At 39.8% G+C, this 20,577-nt stretch overlaps 1 protein-coding gene across 1 annotated transcript in view; it reads left to right on the top strand.

Annotated features, from left to right (window-relative positions):
* The window catches only part of ARHGEF26 (Rho guanine nucleotide exchange factor 26), a 50,627-nt gene that overhangs the window by 26,553 nt on the left and 3,497 nt on the right, over positions 1 to 20,577 (top strand). The window contains exons 6-13 of the mRNA XM_040567318.1: positions 1,181 to 1,333; positions 1,828 to 1,957; positions 3,023 to 3,097; positions 4,571 to 4,660; positions 10,348 to 10,502; positions 14,578 to 14,787; positions 19,822 to 19,889; positions 20,352 to 20,456. Coding sequence (XP_040423252.1) covers positions 1,181 to 1,333; positions 1,828 to 1,957; positions 3,023 to 3,097; positions 4,571 to 4,660; positions 10,348 to 10,502; positions 14,578 to 14,787; positions 19,822 to 19,889; positions 20,352 to 20,456 — 986 coding nt within the window. The remainder of the gene's footprint in view (positions 1 to 1,180; positions 1,334 to 1,827; positions 1,958 to 3,022; positions 3,098 to 4,570; positions 4,661 to 10,347; positions 10,503 to 14,577; positions 14,788 to 19,821; positions 19,890 to 20,351; positions 20,457 to 20,577) is intronic.

The raw sequence follows: 20,577 nt of genomic DNA, 5'->3' as shown, positions 1-20,577 counted from the left end.
GCCCACTGGACAAAATTTTAGTGAACCTGTGTTGTTAAACATCTGTGTGATAAGCTCCTGCACGTTTTCTCTTCTCCGTACGCGTGTCTGTAAAACAAGCTATGTGGAACATTGGTGTGCTGAAAAGCTGAAATGCTGCAAGACAGATTTTGAAGAACCAGTGTTAGTAAAGAGAAAATGTGATAAAGGGTTAAAACAAAAATGTTTCAAAATATTTTAGCTTAATGAGAGATCATGTGTTCCAAGTATTTCCTTTATTTCGCTGTGTTATGTGGCAGTTTTTTGTTAGCTGGTTTACCCTAGTGAGTTTGGGATACTTCTAGTGAATCATCTTGTTATAAAGGTTTCAGAAGACTGGCATCAGAGAGATTTTTCAGCAACTTTTATTTTTTTTTTAGCGATTGCACTGATGTCAGACTGTTAGTGCAAGTAATTCTAATGACTTGCAACAGCTCTAATGCCAATCTGAGCTCTTATACCCCAGAGAGTGAAAGTGTTTCTAATAAGCAGCGTTGAAATAAAGGCGTTTGTTTCCTGGTAAAATTAGAAGGGCAAGAATGAGTGAAAAGCTTTCAGAGGCCAAAGGGACTCGGTATGGAGCAGAAGACAAACAATGTGGAAGAGGATTTTAGTTTCTGTTTCCCTTTTCACTGTTCCCAGTCTGTGTCTGGTTTTATTGGTAGATCAAAGTTTATGGTGCATGACTACCTTGTTTAGCTCAGCCTGCTGTGTGTTTTTTTGTATCTAGTTCAACAGTTCACGCTCAACTTTGTTTGCTTGAACGTTTCTGGTATTGCACTTCCCTTATTACAGGAGGAAGTGCTGTGTTAATGTTGTGCTTGGAGTTGTTCCATTTCTTTTCAACCCTGTTTCTGGAAATTCTAGTCTAACCAGACCAGTAAGGCTTTTTTCGGTTTTGGCAGCTAGAGTATGGGAAGTAATTTGCCAGCATTGCTTTTGCTGAGCTCTGCCAGGTGACACCACCACCCTTTGACATGTATAATATAAAGACTTCCCACACTATTTTGCCAAAAGGAGGAATGATCTCACCCTCAAACAAACCATTCAAATTGTCATTAGGTAATAAAAGCCATGGGTTGTATCAGGTGAAGTATAAAATGTTGCAAGAAAAGTCTACTATTTTTGGGTAAAATGAGTAATTTCTTCACTTTTTTCACAGGTTCTTCAAAGAACTTGAAGCAAGACATCAGAACAACATCTTTATTGATGATATTAGTGATATAGTGGAAAAGCATAGTGCTTCAACGTTTGATCCATATGTAAAATACTGCACTAATGAAGTCTATCAGCAACGAACGCTTCAGAAATTGCTGTAAGAGCTACTTTTAAAATATGACTGCAAAATCACCCCCCTTCCTAGTAGGAGTCAAAGGCTATGGTATTTGGTGCAAAACCTATGGCTTACAGCGAAGCGTGTACTTACATGCTTAGCTTTACTTAATGCACAAGTTCCTCTGAAGTAATTGAGAGTGAAAATATGCCTGGCTGCATAGTCCAATCCTATTTGTTGTCCTGTGTTACATTCCCTTTTCTCTGATAAGTACAGTTTTATAAATTTGTCAAAGCCATGGTTTACTCGCATGTTACATACGAGTCTGTTTGCACTCATGCTCATCTGTGGGAGGAGATATCTAAACGTTGATGCTGGTCTTGCATATCTAAGTAAATAAAGCTGAAAGCTTAAGTGATATGAATCTTTCAAGCTGTACTTTCCATGCTATTAAAATGTTTTATTTAAAATCTAGCAACTTTCACAATTCTTTGGTAAAACATTCTGTTTAATTCCCTCCTTCTTTTTCCTACCAGAGCTACAAATCCAGCATTTAAAGAGGTGTTATCACGGATTGAGTCCCATGAAGATTGCAGGAATTTACCAATGATCTCTTTCCTCATTCTTCCCATGCAGAGAGTAACTCGTCTTCCCTTACTGATGGATGTGAGAACAGTTATTTTTCTTATTTTTTCCTTTATGCATGTTTCTCGAATGTTAACACTCTTGTATTCAATTCCCAGTTCATTCCAGACAAGGCTGTAGATACTGGCTTGTCTGTTGAGTATGAACAGTAGCATATGCTCGCTTGTGCGGTCAGAAATTAAATATTTAGAAGTTCTAATCAGAAGGTTTGTAAAGGATAAAAATAATTGATTCAGAAGACAAGGAAGAACCTAGCACAGAAATTGCACATAGTGTTAGGATTAAAATTAAACTTTACAGATTAAAAAAAAAAGATTTCCTACTTTATAGATTAGATAAGGATCCTTTTGCAATAAATACTTACTTTCAGAAGTAGGGTCTTTAAGACCCTCAGTTAAGAAGGTCACAGTGTAACCTTGAAGAATAAACTGTTCTCAAGGGCACAGGAGCCCCTTCTGAGTGGAACACTATTTATACACTCGGTTTCCCCTCAGTGCGTTACACTGTGAGAAGTTCCCTTCCCATGCAGGTTACTAGAACTAAATTTATAAGCTGGACCACCAGCAATAGTATAGATTAAAAGCTAAGCTTAATTAAATTCTAGCATCGATAGGGTCCAGAAACAGGAGTAATGATTTTGGTCTCCTACACGTACAGAAACTGTGCGCTGACAAATTTGGCTGATGATCGGGATAGTTACTTAGTTCATTCTGGGACATAGAGCACTTTCTTCTCTGGAGCATGTTTCTACTTAAAAAATTAAATAATAGTCTAGTATTACTTTTGTGTGTGTCATTAGTTGATCCAGGTAGCTGTGTAAACCTTATATTGTTATATATTGTGTATATAAGGTCATATTGTTTGGAGTGAAATCGATTCTCAAAGTTTCAGTGCCAAAGATATGGCTTCAAATGTGCTCAAAGAGGAGCAAGCATGATTAAAGCAAAGACTAATTTAATCTAAGATATCTTAGGATGTTTTTGTTTCTCTTCACCTTTTTGATTTCCATTAATATGTTTGTAAAATTCTGTATTTGTTACAATCTGTGCTTCTCAGTCCTCTGAAGTAACTGATATTTTATTTCAGACTATTTGCCAGAAAACTCCTAAAGATTCACCAAAATATGAGAACTGCAAGCAAGCTCTGAAAGAAGTGAGCAAGGTATGTCCTGATGGTACAGGGGAAAAAAAAGTGAAACTAAGAAAACCGTGCATTCTGCTTTTATTGCTAGTTTTAACTATATCTGCTGCTCTCAGTTGTTCAGTTGTTCTTGTCTTACTGTGTAATCATCAGAATCAATGACAGAAGAAGAGCACAAGTCCATTTCCATGTATAGATTGTAAAATACAATAGCACTTTCATAATAAATTCCAGTTCCATTTTATGTGAAACTGAGCAGATTCCCCTTTTTAAATTGGGAAATTCTAGTTTATCAATTTATATTCACACACATATATAATATGTATGTGTGTGTGTGTATATATATATATATATATATATATATATATATATTCTTGAAATAGAAGACTTTAAAACAGAACATTGTGGTTTGAAAAGAAAATTTAAGGATCTAAGAACTGTCTGGTTTTTGCCTCCAAGACCTCAGAATTTCAGAAACTGCAGCACATCATAAACTGTCATTAAATATGTTGTATTGGATGTTCTTTATTTAAACAAAACAAAACCTTTCCCTGCATGTCGGGGCTAGACAGTGCCTTGGGATTTGAACATTCCTTGTGTAAGGGAAGAGCAGTGAAAGATAAAAACTCTAAATTGTCTTATTTAAGAAAGACCACTAGGGATTGGTTTTATGGCTAAATTATTGTCTATTACTTATGAAAATACCGTAAATTCGGGAACACTGTACTGCTGCCAATACAATTATTTTTTTCTGTAGAAGCTGTATATGATTTGTGAAGTATTTGATTATAAAAGGAGAAAAGGCTTATTAATGGTCGGGAAATGCTGCATGATGTTTGTGAGGTGAAGGGGAATGCATTTTCTGACCTTTCTGTCTCTGCCCCCGTTGTTGTACACTCCTCTTCCTTCCATGCATAGACTTCTGTAAGACTGTAGGATGCTTTAAGATTGCATTCTAAAGGCCAGCTGCAATGAAACTTTCTCAAAGATACTGTTTGCCTTAGCTTAACAAGGCGGTGCTGCAATGTTTGTGGTGGGACTTTCTTCTCTAAATGAGTTGCAGGTGTGTGATAGGGCAGTGTGCAACAGGGATTTGTCAGTCCAGAATGTTGGTTTTTGTGGGGCTGATCATTACCTTGGATCAGAGAGTATAACCCTTTTCAGTCAGATCTTCTGGCTGTAACTTTGTACCACCTGGGCTTTGCTGAAGAATAAATAGTTATTATAGTGTTGGATAATCCCGGTTGAAGGGGACTTCACGATGTCATCCAGTCCAGCCTCTTTCTCAAAGCAGAACCAGCTGTTGGGCCTGAGCAGGTCACTCAGAGATGCATTCAGTCTGGTCTTGAAAACATCATGGCTGCGGCTGAACAGGAAAATGTCAGGTCCTTGTAAATTTTACGCTTCCACAGATGTGCATTTTATAAAGGAGCAAGAGTTAGTGTTACAAGTCTTGAGTACATTAAATGTGTTAAATACATGTCTTGTTTCTAGTTGGTGCGTTTGTGCAATGAAGGTGCTCGGAAGATGGAAAGGACAGAAATGATGTACACAATTAACTCCCAGCTGGAATTTAAAATCAAGGTATGATGCTATTTCTGACCGTAAACCATTTAGCATATGAATAGCTTTGACCACATGCTATGGCTTTGACTACATGTTAAATTTTGATAGCTTCATTGCCAGCATAAAGTCCATTAACATAGGCTGTAACGCTGACATGACTTTCAGTCAAGAAAGACAAGTTCATATTCTGGGGTAGCTGAAGCTTTGGAAACTCAGAGGGTAACTAAGGACTGTTGTGTCTTAACCAAGGCTGATTAAGCTTCAGGTTGAGGCTTTTCAGGGAAAAAGTCTAAGAACTTTTTTTTAAAATAAGAATGAAAGGGACTATTTATCTATTGCAGCTGAAATAAAACAGTAAAAGTTTACTGAGTTTTAGCACCCTAGCATTTTATTTTCTGAAAACATCATGAGTGAGATTCAGCACACTATTTCTGTCAAACTGCAAGGTGAATTAACTCCATGGAGTGAGAGTGTGAGCTGGCTTTGATGCGCTAGACAAACAGCTGTCAAGTTTTTACCATTAAAAGAGAGGCCGACCTACTACTTGACAATGAGATGTTCTCATGTACCTGAGAGAAAAATTACGCCTAAATGAATGCTTTTAGACCAAGGGAAGGATCCCAACAGTGTGTGACTGTCCGGATTACGGCAGTATGATATCAAAAACAAGGTGTGGTTCTAGCCACCTCAAGATGTGTTTCTTTAAATTACAGTACATTTGTACAAGATTCTGATAGTTCTGCTGTAAAAACTTGTCACTTTCACAAGTTCCCCTTTAGCTGGGAGGTGATAGAAATCAGGAAAACAATGGTGTGTGCTGCATGCTGCTGAATTCAAGGAGGCAGGTGTGAAATAAATCAGCCCAGCTGGGTTTCCTCATAGGTGTGTGTCTCGGTCACACCTGCGGGCAGGAGTTACCAAATTCAGCTACAGCAGCACTTCTGGCAGCATAGGATATGCAAACAAAGAGTGAGGTGCTGGCCCGGAAGAGCAGGCTGTGCAACAGCAGACTTTGGCGTAGGTGAAATTACTTAAGATAAACTTCACCTTTACTAATGCAGTTTGGTTTTGTCATTTGTCAGCAAATTTTGTTTTGCTAGTACAGAGTGTGGCTGTACTTAAGGCTGCCTGCGTCTGTGCGACGGTGCAGGCAGGGCTTTGAAGTAATAACAGCGAAGCGTCCTGTATTAAACTAGTGCAGGTAATTTCTTAGCTTACTTTTCAACCACAAGAATAGCAAGCATATTTGTATATGCAGATGAAATTGAATCCTATACTGTCTTAGTTTTCAAAACGAATGTTGTAGTCTTCTGCTGGAATGCTCCTGTTCAAACACAGAATATCTGAATGATGAATGAATTATCATCATCGTATTTGAAGAAGTAAGTAGGGGTGTATGTTTTTGAAGAGACAGTTGTCAAAGGATCTTTGTCAGTCTCGCTCTGAGGAAATCCTGTTTCCAACTTGTCCAAAGGATTTTTATTTACATGCTTTGACTAAAAACTGAGACTAATAATATTTACTTAAAACAACAGCAATAAAGTAAACACTTCTTAACAAGTGATGTCACTACATTTGCTAACAAGGGTGGATAATAGTCTCGGGTATTTGGGATATTCTGAAGTGGAGTTTTAGATGGTCTGAAAATTTTGGATAACCTTCTTCCCGCATTCATTCATAATCTTCAAATCTACAGAAGTACCTGACAGTTGTAAAATGTATCAAGTTCCTTAAAGGACTTTTAGTCTGTTACTTTCCCCGTTGGAAGAGGATGCAGAAGCAAGAGGCCCTGTATAATTCTTCCAGTGGACGTGCTGTGACTAGCAACTCTCGCTAGTTTCATGGGAATAATAGCAACTTTATTTTCTTTTCTGTATTCTTTATGCAAGTTTTTTTTTTTTCTTCCCTCCTCTGTGCATCTTAAATATAACCACTTAGTGGTTTTAGACCTTATCTGTGGTTTGAGAGCTTGCCAGCTGGAGTGCTTGCCAAACTGCTTTGGCCAAGTCTCAGTACATTTTAAGTTCTAATGGCTTATTTTATATAAAAAAAAAAAAATGGTGATATAAGTGTTGTACTCTTTTGGTAATTGCAGGAAAATTAATATTAAAGAAAAAACAAGGTGCCTCTGGAATATAGTCATTTAGGAAAATGAACTCATTTGGAGTAGAGATTAAAGGGATTTTTAGTTCATGCTCAAATAGAAAATTTTGAAGAAGTTTTTGTCTGCAATGCCATCATCATGGTGCTATAATTCTGCTTTATAACCATTATAAATTAGGTAAACTATTTCTGTTCTTTTCCAATCCGGTGTTTTGGGATGTTTTATTTTGTTAGGTGTGACTGTAGAGCATGGGAGTTACAAGAGAACCTACTAAATGTAGGTCATTTTTGTACACAGCTAATCTGTAGAATTTCTTTTAATTAAGATTCAAAAGGTTTTTATTGTTAAATTTTTCAACTTTAGCACTAGAAAAGCTTTTTTTCTGCAAACAGGCATTTGAGTTCAAGAACCAAACCCTTCTGTAATTTCTGTGTTCAAGGACCATCTAGCCCAATGTTTCAATTTGTAAAGTCACAAAAACTGTGGTGGTGTAACCTTAGGGCTATGGCCCAATGTTTCACGTTCATGTACCATCACATGCAACCATTACTGCAATGCAGGAAGTTTAAATAACTGGAGCTGTTTGTTTCAAGAATTGATTTTCACACCAGCAGAGTATAGATTCAGAGTAAGCCTTTTTTTTTTTTTTTAAGAAAAAAAAAAGCAGAATGTTTATATAAACTTCAGAAATTACTAGATTTCAGTGATGGAATTTGGGAGTTCTTCTGACTGCCACATATGGGTACTGAGCTGAATTGGCCTTTTGTAACCTGTGTGGTCTAATAATGTGCATTAATAAAATGACCATCCATAAGAAAAATGCTATGGTACAATCCTTGGAGAAAGTAATAATGTTGAATTGATGTTAGCCACTGATACAAGATGAGTGACGGTGTCAGTTAATGAAATTAAAGAGATTTGTAACCAGATTGTTCTACTCTGACTCATAACAGAGACTTGGATAAAAATCTGTTTCGGAAATATGGATTTGAAACACAGTTCTGCATTTCCAATTTCCAGATTGGAGAATACAGTAGAAAATGCATTTAGTAAACTAATGGATAATACAAAACTAGAAATGTGCAAAAAAGTTGTATAAATCAAAACGGAATGTGTGATCTGAAGTTAATTGGGAAGAAGTATCTAAAGGGAATTTGACCAAGATTCAGTACACGTATTTTGTCTGTAATTTTGCCATTTTGAGCAAGGTTCATCTGTCATTCATGTGCTATCTCCTGACAGAAAGCACAAGGAATAGGCTTCCAGGAGCTTGGTCCTGCTTTTTGTGTTGAGTGTGGTACTGCATGGTAGTAAAAATAAATAAATAAATAAATAAAAATAAAATCTTTTGAATGATTGCTTTATCATGTGCCATTTCAAAGTGACTACAAAATCATTCCTCAAAATTCACAAACAAGGGGATGGCCGCACATAAAACTAGGGAGGTTAAAGTTTTGTTCTTCCAACAGCACAATCACAGTCAAAGTACTGGTTTGGTTTTGGCATCGTGCTCCAGGGCGAGTATTGACAAGTTGAGTTAGTTCGTCAAAGGGCAGCTAAGTGATTAGATACAAAAAGACAGTCTAAGCAGAATGATGAAGACAGCTGACAAGCTGAATGAAGAAATACAAGCACGTGAAAGTTATTTTAAATGGAAAAGAAGCAGTTGTCCTCATTAGTCTAATCATTACAGACATAATGAATTTGAGCAACAGCAGAGACAGTACATGTTTTTGGTAAGCTGAAAGCCTGTTAAGTGTAAAGTAGAAACAAAAATTTGATTATTTCCCTTGGGGTGAAGAAAAATGTACATAAGTTAACAGTTAAGTGCCCATTTACTGCAGTGGATCTTAGGTACAGATATTAATAAACATGGGCAAAGTGGATGGTCTTAGGTACAAATATTAATAAACATGGGCAAAGTGGATGCCTCTTCTCCAGGGGCAGTGTGGACCTGCTGTTGGAGGACCTGCAAGGCACAGGGCCTGCAGCTTGGGCTTTGCCTGCAGAAGTCACCCCGTGAGTCTTCTGTTTTGGTGCCAGACAGCCTCAGGTGCTCCATCCAGCATGTATGCTGTACCTGGAGGTGCATAAACACAAAAGTATCAACATCTTCAGTTTTGAAATTAGGACCACAATAGGTCATCCCAGAGAAGACAGGTGAGACTTAGAAAGGAGTATCTTTATCAACAGCCACTATTCTAAGCAGCACAGAACTGGTCGCATAGGAGGAACCTTTCCTCTGTGTGGCACTGAAACCTTCCCACATACTAGCTCTGGTCAGCTCAGTGCTAACAACTGTCAGTGAGATCACTGATGGAGGAATCTTGGCCCCTGGGAGATGTTGCAGTGCTACCAGCACTGCAAGAGACCTTTGTCTTCCAGGCATCACGTCAACGTACAGCTTCAGAGAGGATTTGGTCTCTGTACGACAGGACATGCAGGCTCGTATCTCCATTCACGTTCATGACCCAGAGAAACAAAAGGTCCTTCTGTGGTATCTACTTCTCCACCAGTTGGGAATAATTTGGATTAATAAAGCCTGGCCTTTACATTAGACAGCTATTATCCTCTTTGGCTTGATTCACCTACTTGAGGTGTTGGTCCTCATCCTACCCCTAATATGGCCTGTCATGAGTGGATGCCTTAAGAGAGGTCCTCTAAATTCAGACATTTCTCAAACCACTGGTAAATTTAAGACGTCACGAACAAACTATATTGTTCAGGCATTAAAAGGGACAGCTAGTCCTTACATGTCACATACTCCTTTAAGAATTCTTTCACAGAGCTGTGCTGGAATTTCAACATGTGGAGTAGAAAATAGATTTTGCCACATTTGATTGGTAGGCCTTCTACTATCCTTCACGTATTTTTGCAGACTTTCTCTTCCATGGAAGTATGTACTCTGAACATCTCAAGAATAATATTCAGTACAGTATTAGTATCTAATCTTCTGTGCCATTTCCGTAACTTGTCTATTTTCATAAGTTCATAAAAGATTTCAATGTGGTTTGTACAGTGTGTTTCTCTATATTATAGGCTCTTGCATTTTTTTTTCTGTGCTTGGTACAAAACATGCAGGAAGAAGGTACAGCATCATTTTAACTGACTTTAGAGATGTGCTGAAAGGCAGTGTAAGGTATGCTGTAGCCTGTGTGTTTGAGATGAAGTGCTGAAGCTTTTCCTTCCAACTGTTCATGCAGAAAAGCTGTGAGAAAAAATCAAGTGTCAGCAATCAAGCATGATTGCTTACTCTGTGAAAACTGAAATAATCCCCAGAGACAGTATTTTTAATCTCCTTTGGAAATCTCACGTAGTTTGGTCCATCCTGAAGCATATGACCTGCCAAGTCCGTTCATTTTTGTCGTAGATGAGTAATTAGGTCATGAACGTGAGCAATTTTCAAGTATTTGCAGGCTATTACTTGTGGATTATGTGAATGATAAAGATACCTTAAACCTTGGGATCTCTGTTTTGTGCTTGTGCTCATAATCTCTGAGCTTTGAGTTTGAGCAGTTTTTCCAAATATTTTAGACTGTTACCTGATTATTTTTTTTTAATTCTACTTATACAGGATTAAAATATTATTTTTTCTTTGTAGCCATTTCCATTGGTTTCTTCTTCACGATGGTTAGTGAAAAGGGGTGAATTAACAGCATACGTAGAAGACACTGGACTTTTTTCTAAAAGGACTTCTAAACAGCAGGTGTACTTTTTCCTCTTTAACGATGTCCTCATTATCACCAAGAAGAAGAGGTAAGAGCTTCACCAATGTAAAATCGTCTTTTTGTTCAACTCCTTGCATCACAGAGAGAGCATCTAAGTTATCTTTTAAATTTTCATGACTTTTGTGCGTGCCTCACCATACGGGAAATGAGAGCCAAAACTTCCTGGCTTTGCAAAGCCGAACTTTATTTGCATCCACAGCATTTTTACATGTTTGCTAGCCATCTGCTTTTTTGAAAGAATGAATGAGATTCAAAGAGACCTGGTACATTTGCAGCATAGAATGGGAAGAAATATGGATTAAAGTTGTGTTAATTACAGTCAAAATTTGTGAAACCATTTGTATGTTTCAATACACTGTGTCTGAGAAAGTAAATGAATTATGAAGGTGTTTGAGTTTCTAACATTGCCCTATCAGACTGCATTTAGAAATCACAAGTAACTGCTTGTTAAATGGGATTTAGTTTTTGCAAACTCGATTGGAATTCTGAATTGTCAAACAAATTCAAAAGTTTATCCTTGATGCCTTAACAAAGGTAGATTTCTGGGGGGGCAAAGTGATACTCTTTCCCCTCCGTGCTTTACCATGTTGGACTGTTTTTGAGAGAGATTGATGGGAAACTGCTTCTAGTAGTCTCCACTTAAATTTTATCTCTAGATTTGCGGGGAGGCTTAAAATCATTTAATGGAATTTACATCCTCTGCTATTGCTGTTAAATAATACTTGATAGATTAACTTTCTTCCTGAGGCTGAAAACTGTTTTGAAGAATAGTTTTGCATTTGCACTGATCAGTTGAACCAAATACCAGCTATTTTTAAAAGATACTGTCTTGTGAATCTTCTTAATGTAAATCAGAAATTGAGGAATGAGGTAGAATACTAAATCTGGGAAGAGAATGTGAATATTTAAGCAAATAGAAAGATAAACAAAAATGAAGGAAAAATATATTTAAGTCAAATAATTTTTATGCAGATGAGCAGAAAGGCGAATAGAGTTCTCCCCAGCTATCTTAATGCTGGGAGCACGTTTCTGAGATTCAGTGTTTATCAAAGTTCACGCTGCAATGTTTCTTTGAAAGTCCCTTGCTAAATCCCTGGCAGCAGATCAGAGTTATGCCTCATGTTTTTAAACTGCGCGTTTGTTTTCTCACGGGATGGCTCTCAACGTATTGCTGTGTTGGTAGCTAAGTAAATGTCTGAGTTAGGAAAACAATGAAGAATCTATTATCTGTGTTGTTACAGTGTTTATTGGTTTCCTATGCGATGGCTCCTTGTCCAGATTATAAAACAGATTTTTATAGCAACATATTTTATTCAAACTTTGGATTTATAACAACTTCCAACTGTTGGAATTGAAATGTCATAACTGGGCCCAGAAGCCAAAATTAAAAAAAACTTGATGTTAATGATCAGATTTATCTGTTCACCTGAAGAACACCCCCAAACAAATTAGGTAGGATAGAAAAGGATTGATTTGTGTGAACCTCCCAAATATTCCGAGCACAAAGCTTGCACTTGACCCGAGTGGATAAGCTTATTCATAACATTCGAGCTTTTGATGATCTGTTCTCCTACCCACAGCGTTACTGTGGACACCACAGCAGTGGACAGCAACACTTGTTGACAGTTCAGTTTTATATGCTTGTGTTTTTACTTGAGGAGTTGCTTTCTCAAAAGATTCTTAACATTGCACACAAAAAAAAAAATCACTCGACTGTGCTAAAAATACTAATTACTTAGTGCTGCAGTCATGCTGCTTAATCCTTTCTCCAAAAGTGAATCCCCGGCCATCCCGGGGAGCAGTTTGCCGTATAAGTCGAAGCAGCACGCTGTGCCTCCCAGCTCCTCGGGGCCAGCCCGGCGCTGCCTGCCCAGGCTGCAGCCGACAAGGGTCAGCAGCCCCAGTGAGGCAAGGCTCGGCTCACCCCTGCTCACGGGCTGCTTTCAGGAACGATTTCCATGTGTCAGAGTCATCACTGCCAGAACTGCATTTTGAATACTGAGTGAGCAAGCCTTCCCAAAACCTTTTTATAATGAGAATTACTACATTTTAGCTACAAAACGATAAAGGGGGGTGTGTTGGTGTATGCTTACTATGCTCCAGAGTTCTTATGCTTTAACTTTAATGATGCTTTATTAATCATAATCTTCCTCAGCTGCAATTTCGCCTTTTGGTTGAAATCGCAAGGTTTGGCTGTGTTCTCTGCCCCATTCAGGGAGTTAAGTGAAATTTAGCTACCAAAATTTCTTCCTTTTTAATGGACACTGAAGGTAATATTCTGACACGAGGAGTAACAGGCAATATAATTCACATCTTAAGAGTTCTTTCTATCTGCCTCATGATTCACATGGACTACACTACAGTTCTTGTTATTTGTGGCACGTTTGGGAAACTTGTTTTCTCTTGAGCTAGCGAAGAAATGATTTCACATTGCACAGAGTATGATGACATTAGTGCCTTACTAAAATACAGGATATTTACTTTATGCATACTGCTTTTAGGTTTGTATGTATTTCCTTCATAATGAATTTTCAGTTTTCCTCTTCTAAATCCCAACCACAGACAAAAGTATCATCCTTCTTACACATCCCCTGCATGGCTGATGAGTGTAACTGCTGGGCTTAGATATCCATTTGCCTGCTGTCAGGCATGGTGGAGCTTCCATAGCGGGCACTTTACAACTCCCCTCGGGGAGGAGGAGACTGGGCTACAGAGGAGGCAATTCTCTGACACCTCTGGCAGACCTGGAAGCTTACATTGTAAAATTATTCTGCTAAAAATGGGACACGCGGCTAGCTCAGAACTTTGCAAAAAGTCAGGTTCCTCCTTTTTTCCAACATGCCCTTTTGAAGATGTGGTTGCGTATTCTGGGTAGTAATGCTCAGAGCTGCCTATGAGCAAGCTCTGTGCTCTGTGGAGCTCAAGAGAGCTCCAGAATTAATGAAGTCCTGTTGTGTACAACTAAAGTAACACTGCCATATTGAGCTATTCGGAACATCTACCAGCAATGTCCTGAGTGTTTTTAGAAGATCTCAAATGAATTGCAAAGAGACGTGTATTTTTGTGTGAGGATACATTTATTGAGTATTCTTCTTTCCCGTAATATCCCCTAAGGACACCACTAGAACCCCATCTGTTTTCACGGCTCTGTGGCTTGTCAGCTCCTGAGATTGCCTTGACACTGGAATGCAGCTGGACTTCATACATGGGAAATCACCCAAAGGTTAAATACTACTTGGGAATGTTACCTGTTCACAGCTGCTTGAAAAAACATGCTTTTTTTAGCCAAGATGCCAGGAATGATTTCGTAACTAAAGTAATCATGCTAAAAAAGTGATTAAAAAATGCTGAAGATTTATAAAGGACATTTACTGCTTTTTTTTTTTTTTTTTTTTTAATACAACATGTGATAAAGGAAATAGGGAGAATCACCACATGCTTTCTGTTAAAGAATAGGTGGCCTAGAGCAGATGTCTGTCTTCATAAAAGTGCCTCCAAAATGTGCAGGCCTTCCTTGCGGGGGGACATAAAATAGTCCTGTTGTTCTGTGTTGTGAGTCTAAATAGAAGTTTGGCAAAAAGTTCAGCCATAAACTGAAGGTGCACGTTGGCATGTCTGTGTTAGCTGATTATTGTATTTTTAAATAATGTTTTAAACGGCTGCGGTGCCTCCAGCCCTCAGCCAGCTGTACCCGTGCACTGCTGGTCAGGAGAAGTCTGTGGGCCTCCCGGAGAGCACAGGGGCTAGAAAGATAAAGACTCCTTAATAGTTCAAAGCAGGCTGTTCTGTTGAATGGAGATAAGAAGAATTTGTAGAGGTTTATCTCAGTTGATTAATTAGTTAGGAATGCATTCATTATTTACTATGCAAATGTATGGACTACATTTCTTTCTTTTTAGGTTCAAGGTCCCCAATGACTACAGCAGCATCCCTAGCTGGTTTTGCTAGTTCTGTCCTTGGCTAGGCAGCAATTGCTGTATAAAAGTTGTTTAAAAACAGAACTGACTTCTTAAAAACAAACAAGGAAGGGGAAATCACACACCTGATGGAAAACTAAGCATTATACTTATGTTTGTTTTTTTTTTCCTTTCTTTGTTTTACAGTGAAGAGAGCTACAATGTCACAGATTATTCTTTAAGGGGTCAGCTCGTGGTACAACAGTGTGACAGTGAGGACCTGACTTCTTCTCCTGTAAAGAACACTTCAGCTATGCTGTACTCCCGGCAGAGCGCTACAGTGTACCTCTTCAGATTGGCAGTCCTCAGTAACCATGCAGGAGAGAAGGTGGAGATGCTCTTGGGAACAGACGCTCCGTAAGTAAATAGTTATAACTTCTGTAATTTTTCACCTGATCGTCTCAACAGGTTGTTGTTGCTCTCCCAGCTCCCAAGCGTGGCAGTATGAAATGCCCAGCTTCTCTTTGTTTGCAAAGCTTAAAACAAGATGAAACAAAACAGAACAGTAGAGTTCGCAAGCAGGCAGTCTGTATGATATCTGATCAGCAGTGACCAAGGCAGGATTACATCAGAAATGACCCTGTATTTGTCACGGGCCACACTGGTGTCCTGTTCAGCAACGCTGGAGAGTTTGTTGTTCCAGCTGCTGACTATTGTGATTTGCGCTGTTTTTATTCCATTAAGTGTGCACTTCCAAAGCTAGGCAAGGTAACAGTGACAAGCCTTTCTGTTTTTTAATGGTTGGCTGAGAAGGAGAATGTGTAGCTTGTATGAGATCCTAGATAGAGGAATAAATATTTACTGGAATAAAATAGAGCCTCTCCAAACCTGGTTCATTTTCTCATGGATAATCTTGTCATGAGCAGGCTCAGTGGTTTTAAGTCCATGTCATGTTACTGTCATTCTTTTTTTTTTGATGTCATGTTGTAGGGATAGTAGCAAATTGAGTACACATGCTAAAATTATGTAAACTGAAGTATCTGTTACTAGGTGCTGTTGTTTTAGATCTTCAGACCAAGAATTAACTGTGCTTCTGCCTCAGAGACTGCCAGTTCCCTAGCCAGTGAGTAATGGCGTGGCTGTGCTTTGCAGTGAGTTACTTTAATACCATTAGTGATAAGTAAATTGAGAGCCCATTAGAGGGTAGAACAGAAAGGAGAAATGACAAAGCTTCACTTGTATGTAGTTCGGTGTGGTCTGAAATAGAGTTCTCATCACAAAGCCACATCTGACTTTCTGCAAACATTTTGCTGCCTCTTCCAAACCTGCAGCCAAATGGCTAAGTACAAAGCTGGTGGCAGTAAGGAACAAAAAAAGGAACTAAAAAAATACATTGAGGTAATGCAGAGGGAGTCCGTGTTGGTGCAAGGCACAGTGAACTACAGTCATGCATTGCTTCAAGGCGTTGAAAGATTATCTGTGATAGCTTTGCATAAAAATGTTTCTCATAAACAGGAACCAAAAATCTTAGGTTTAACACTTCTTATTTTTGCAAAAAAAAAAAAAGGAGAACTGACATGACCATTCCTAAACAGTGAAGACTTTTTGTTGCATTTTAGTTGGAGGGGGTTTTCATCAGAGGGAAAGTGTGTAAGTCAGTGTAATGTTGCTGAAGACAGCAGAGTATCTGAAGGGTAATCCAGGCTGAAGATAATAATAATGCTGGATTTCTGAATCCCTTCTGGTTGTTATTGGTGAGGCAAACATGCCAGGACTGCAGGACAGGGATTTAGGGGGGATTGGAGGGGGGAGCATGGGGAGAAGCTTGTATTTGCAAAAATAAAGGTGGTGTTTTCCAAACTGAGCTTAAAATGCAACCATTTTGATTCCAGCAAAGGGCAGACTATAGGCTGTCACTGCTTTCATTTGCAGTCCTCACTTAGCATCAAGATAATTAGCTCATTCTAATTAAGCCAAATCTAGCGAAAGTTAGTTATTGTTCTATTTGCTTCTTACAGTAGGATGACCTCAGGCTTTAGTGGTGGGTAATGTAGTTTAAAATTACTTTAAAAACAGAGTAAGCAACGTAGCTGCCATTAACCTTTCACCTTGCCCTGGATGCATTTTTCCCATGCGAGGTTCAGAGGCTCCCAGGCACAGCCCCTCAGGGCCCTGCTGTCTTTGGAGCTTGTGGAGAGGGTCTCTGGCTGCCCCCTGCCTGGTACAGCACCGGGTCTTGGGCACTCTTGGTGTTAAGGTGCTGTCTTTATTAAGCATCACAATGCCTCTGTAGCTACGTGACTTTTGTATGGCATACCTCAACTTCTCTGCGTAACGTTTCTGACCTCCGTTGCCTGCATACACTCTGAGTTTAAATTGTGAAGTGCTCAGTTTCTGGAGCGGTTTCATTTGAGCCTCTCTAAGTCTCTGGATCATTGTTGAGAGCCCAAAGACGACTGTGGACAATGAAGGTTAGTTACCCAAATACTACAAATATGACAACGTTCTGAGACACGTGGTTGGGGCTTTGGGTGGTCCTGTGTGGACCAGGAGCTGGACTCGGTGACCCCTGTGGGTCCCTTCCAACTCAGGATGCTCCGTGGTTCTGCTTCCACTTGAACTACAAATGGCGTTGAATTATCGCTGCTGGTTGTTGTAGCGTAAGTACATGTTAGGTCAAATACTTTTCTAATATTTTCTTCTGAGAGCTGGAAGTTGAGATGTGGGTTTTCTGCCTCGCTTGCCTGTTAGCAGAGAACTTCTCTCAAATAATCACTGGGGCCAGGGGGTAAGTGCCTAAAGTAAACTGGAGAGCAACGAGTGTCCTGTAGTTGCAAGCAGTCTGTACACCTGCATTCTGTAGTGCGCTTGGATGTGTAGCTGTCTTACCAGTAGTTCAGACCATTACCGACCTCCCAGACCAGTGCTTGTCGCTAAGAACTGCAGGTTTTTGCATTCCTGGCAGAAGTTGCAGGCAGCTTTAGCTGTGTAACAGTGCTCCCATCTCATCCCGGGCACGCCACGCTGCCCGGACACGTGGGATAACTGCAGGTGAATCTACGCGTAACGCAGCGTACCACGAGGCAAATGTTGTCCTTACGGGGTAGTTAGGCAGATTCTCTTAGCATTTATCTTGACAAGACGACCTTGGATAATCTGACTGCAGAGATTCATCAGGGATTGCTCTGGTATTTTTTCTGCACTGGTTTCTTCCTTACTGCTTTAAAGCACCTTATCCTGCTAGTTGTTTTAGCAGCAGGGCATTTCTAACAAGCGCTCTGTACGTAGGGTGCAGGATTAGCTGGGGGACATGAGCACAGGGGATCCCGCGGCACGGCGGTGCAGCAAACACTCAACAGCGTGCGTTGGGTCCAATGCTGAACGGTGCTGTCCCGGGGCAGCTTTGCGAGTCCTGTACCACAGCGGTCGGACGGAGCGGAAACTGCAGGATGGGTTGGAGGAGGAGTTTGGCATGGCCGCGGGGAAGCTGGGGAGCTGTGCCGGATAGAGGTGGTCCTTGTTCTCCTGGGGCAGTGCTGGAGTGCTCTGCTTTAGAAAAGGGCAACAAGCAGCGTCTTGTTCTTTGGGGCGCGAGTCTCGGAGAGGCCATCGCTTCTCTGTGGTGCCATTAACTTGCACACAGCCCTTCACAGAAGTGAAAGATGGTATCTGTTCCGCGGAGGCTGGAGGCGGGACAGAGGACATGAAACAGAACGCTCCAGACGCATCCCAGCCTGGAAAAACTTACGGTTTTAGGTTTGCTTTCAAAGTTTAGAATAACTCTGAAAGAAACTATAGATCGTTAATGGTTCCTATTAAAGATCTTATTATAAAGTAAGCAGATGATTCAGACTTGCTTGGAAATGCGTTTTTATTGGGAAAAAAATGAAGCGCATTTTTAGTTGTCTGGGCTTTTTATAAAAAGACATTTTGTTCTACAAAAGATTACTGCTTGCCTATATAAGGTTTGTAATATAAATAGCAGTCCAGCAGATTGTCTTTCAAGGGAAAAAATCTCTGACAACACCTCCTTGATTTGAAAACTCTTTTTTTAGAGCGTTACCGTGTGTTGTGTGCTCAGGGTACAGAAAATCCCAGATTTCTTGTAACTTTAGGCGAGCGCGATGGGGAGGGCAGCGGCAGGAGGAGGTAGCTGGACACTTCAGAGCGCTCGCTGAACGGAGCGATGCACAGGTGGAAGCGAAATGTTTGTGTTGACTCCGATTTCCAGCGCAGTTTGACCCCGTTTTGTCACTTCACGTGGCTCGTGGTTCCCAGGTACAGCAGTAGAAGCACTGGGTCCGGAGCGTTACGGTGCCGGTGAGCGAGGGCGGTGGCGTTGCAGCTCCAGCAGCGGGGCACGGCCGGCAGCTGCGGCTGGCGGCTGGGGAAGGCTCCTCACAAACCTCGTGCGTCTTTCGTGGCCTGTTCCTACTGCCCTCGCTCTGGAACAGCTGTAATTGTGCCCGCTGCTGGAGGCGGAGGGTTAAATTACAGGGTCATTTAGCATTAGATTATCCACTGGTGCTGGCATCTTTTTATATTTGTTTCCCACTCTGTTTACACAAGTAACATCGATTCCCTTGAAAAATACATGGAAAGTTGCAGAGGGACATATATAAAGGCTTTCCTAGTCTGGCTGAAAGCAGTGGTTTCTGGACTGGATTTTTCATATGCTCTAACACTGCCTGCTGGGGAGAAGGTGACTTCAGTGGGAGCAAATTTGTTTCGTTTTCACAAAATATATGGTATACATGGATTTATGAAGAAATGTGTATTTAGGCAGGAAGACAGTCTGGCATTATCCCATTTTTTCAGAGTCGTCTGAAAGGAAATGTAATTTTCTTATTAAGACTGGTTATGGGAAAATACGAATTTGTAAATAACATGTTTCTAAAACTAAGAACAAAATTAAGCTTGTGCAAAATTCTATGTGTTTTCTTACTGTGGTTGAAACACAAGTTTAGCACTGGTTTCAGATTTTCAACGAAAGGGACAACTGCAGAAGACAGATGTTACTATTTTTAGTTAAAAACTCAAGTTATCTAAAGACAGAAACAAAATTTTGAAAAAGAAAATTCAAGTGGATTATTTGTTTAAATTAGTCGTAAGTATTAGTCGCAGACACTAGTAGAGAAGTTTACCTGCATTACTTAAAAAACAAAATAAGGGTACATAAGATGTGATGCCAGTAAGAACCATGTGTATATAGGCATTTTTTCTACTCTAACATGCTTAAAATGTTTAACTGTGCTTGAAGAATGCTATTACAAGAAGTAGTATCACACCTTCTGGCCATATTTTGAGAGGAGGAGAAAGGAGGTTGTATGTTCAGTTTTTCTTTCGCAATAAGAGGAAGAATTTAAATACAGAATTGTGAAAAGGGAGTAGTCTTGATCATTTTTCAAGAGCATGAGTTGGGAAACTGAATTTTGTCTTTGCTGTTTGCAGGAGTGAAAGAGCTCGCTGGATTACGGTGCTTGGGCAAGACAGAGATGGGCAGAAAACAGACAGAACAAGTAAGTTGCAAGTACTGAGATTTTTGAGCACTCTGACATGAGAATAGAAGAGCACTGCCCCTTAGCGGGGATTTGAGCAAATACAGGCTGGATCCTTAAAAAGTCACCATGTCTTTTCCTGGGCTATGTTACTTTAATATACACGAAGCTGTCATCTCTTCCTTCTTTGAGGAGTTTTGTTTTGCCCAGCTATTTCTGTTTGCGTTCATTAACACGGGTCAGTTGTTTCAATCTGTTAACAAGAGTGTATTTCTTCATATGTTTAACCCAAGTTTGTGTGCAGTTGTTCAGGTGGGAAGCCATCTGCATCGTTTGCTGCCACCTGCGTTGTGGGTGGGTGGGGTGTGGCAGGGCATATGCTAAGATACACTGATTTATTTTAAATCAATTATATACACATTTGAATAGAAGATATGAAATGGAAATATTGTAATTCAGCCTTTTTTTTTTTTTCTTCCCCAGCCTTGACTCAGGTAGAGATCATCAGAACTTACACAGCAAAGCAGTCAGACGAACTGTCTCTTCAAGTTGCTGATGTTGTTTTGGTTTATCAAAAAGTGAATGATGGTGAGTATGTGTTGTTAGTAACCCTCTCTTACCACTGCAGATGAATCCAGCTAGAAGAATTTGTTTCCTAATAGAGTTGGCCATATGATGAATAAAGATTAAGCTTCCAAGAAAAACTTGA

The sequence above is a fragment of the Cygnus olor genome, chromosome 9 (genome assembly GCF_009769625.2).
Source record: "Cygnus olor isolate bCygOlo1 chromosome 9, bCygOlo1.pri.v2, whole genome shotgun sequence".
NCBI classification, from domain to species: Eukaryota; Metazoa; Chordata; class Aves; order Anseriformes; family Anatidae; genus Cygnus; species Cygnus olor.
This window is presented reverse-complemented; position numbering and strand designations above follow the sequence as displayed.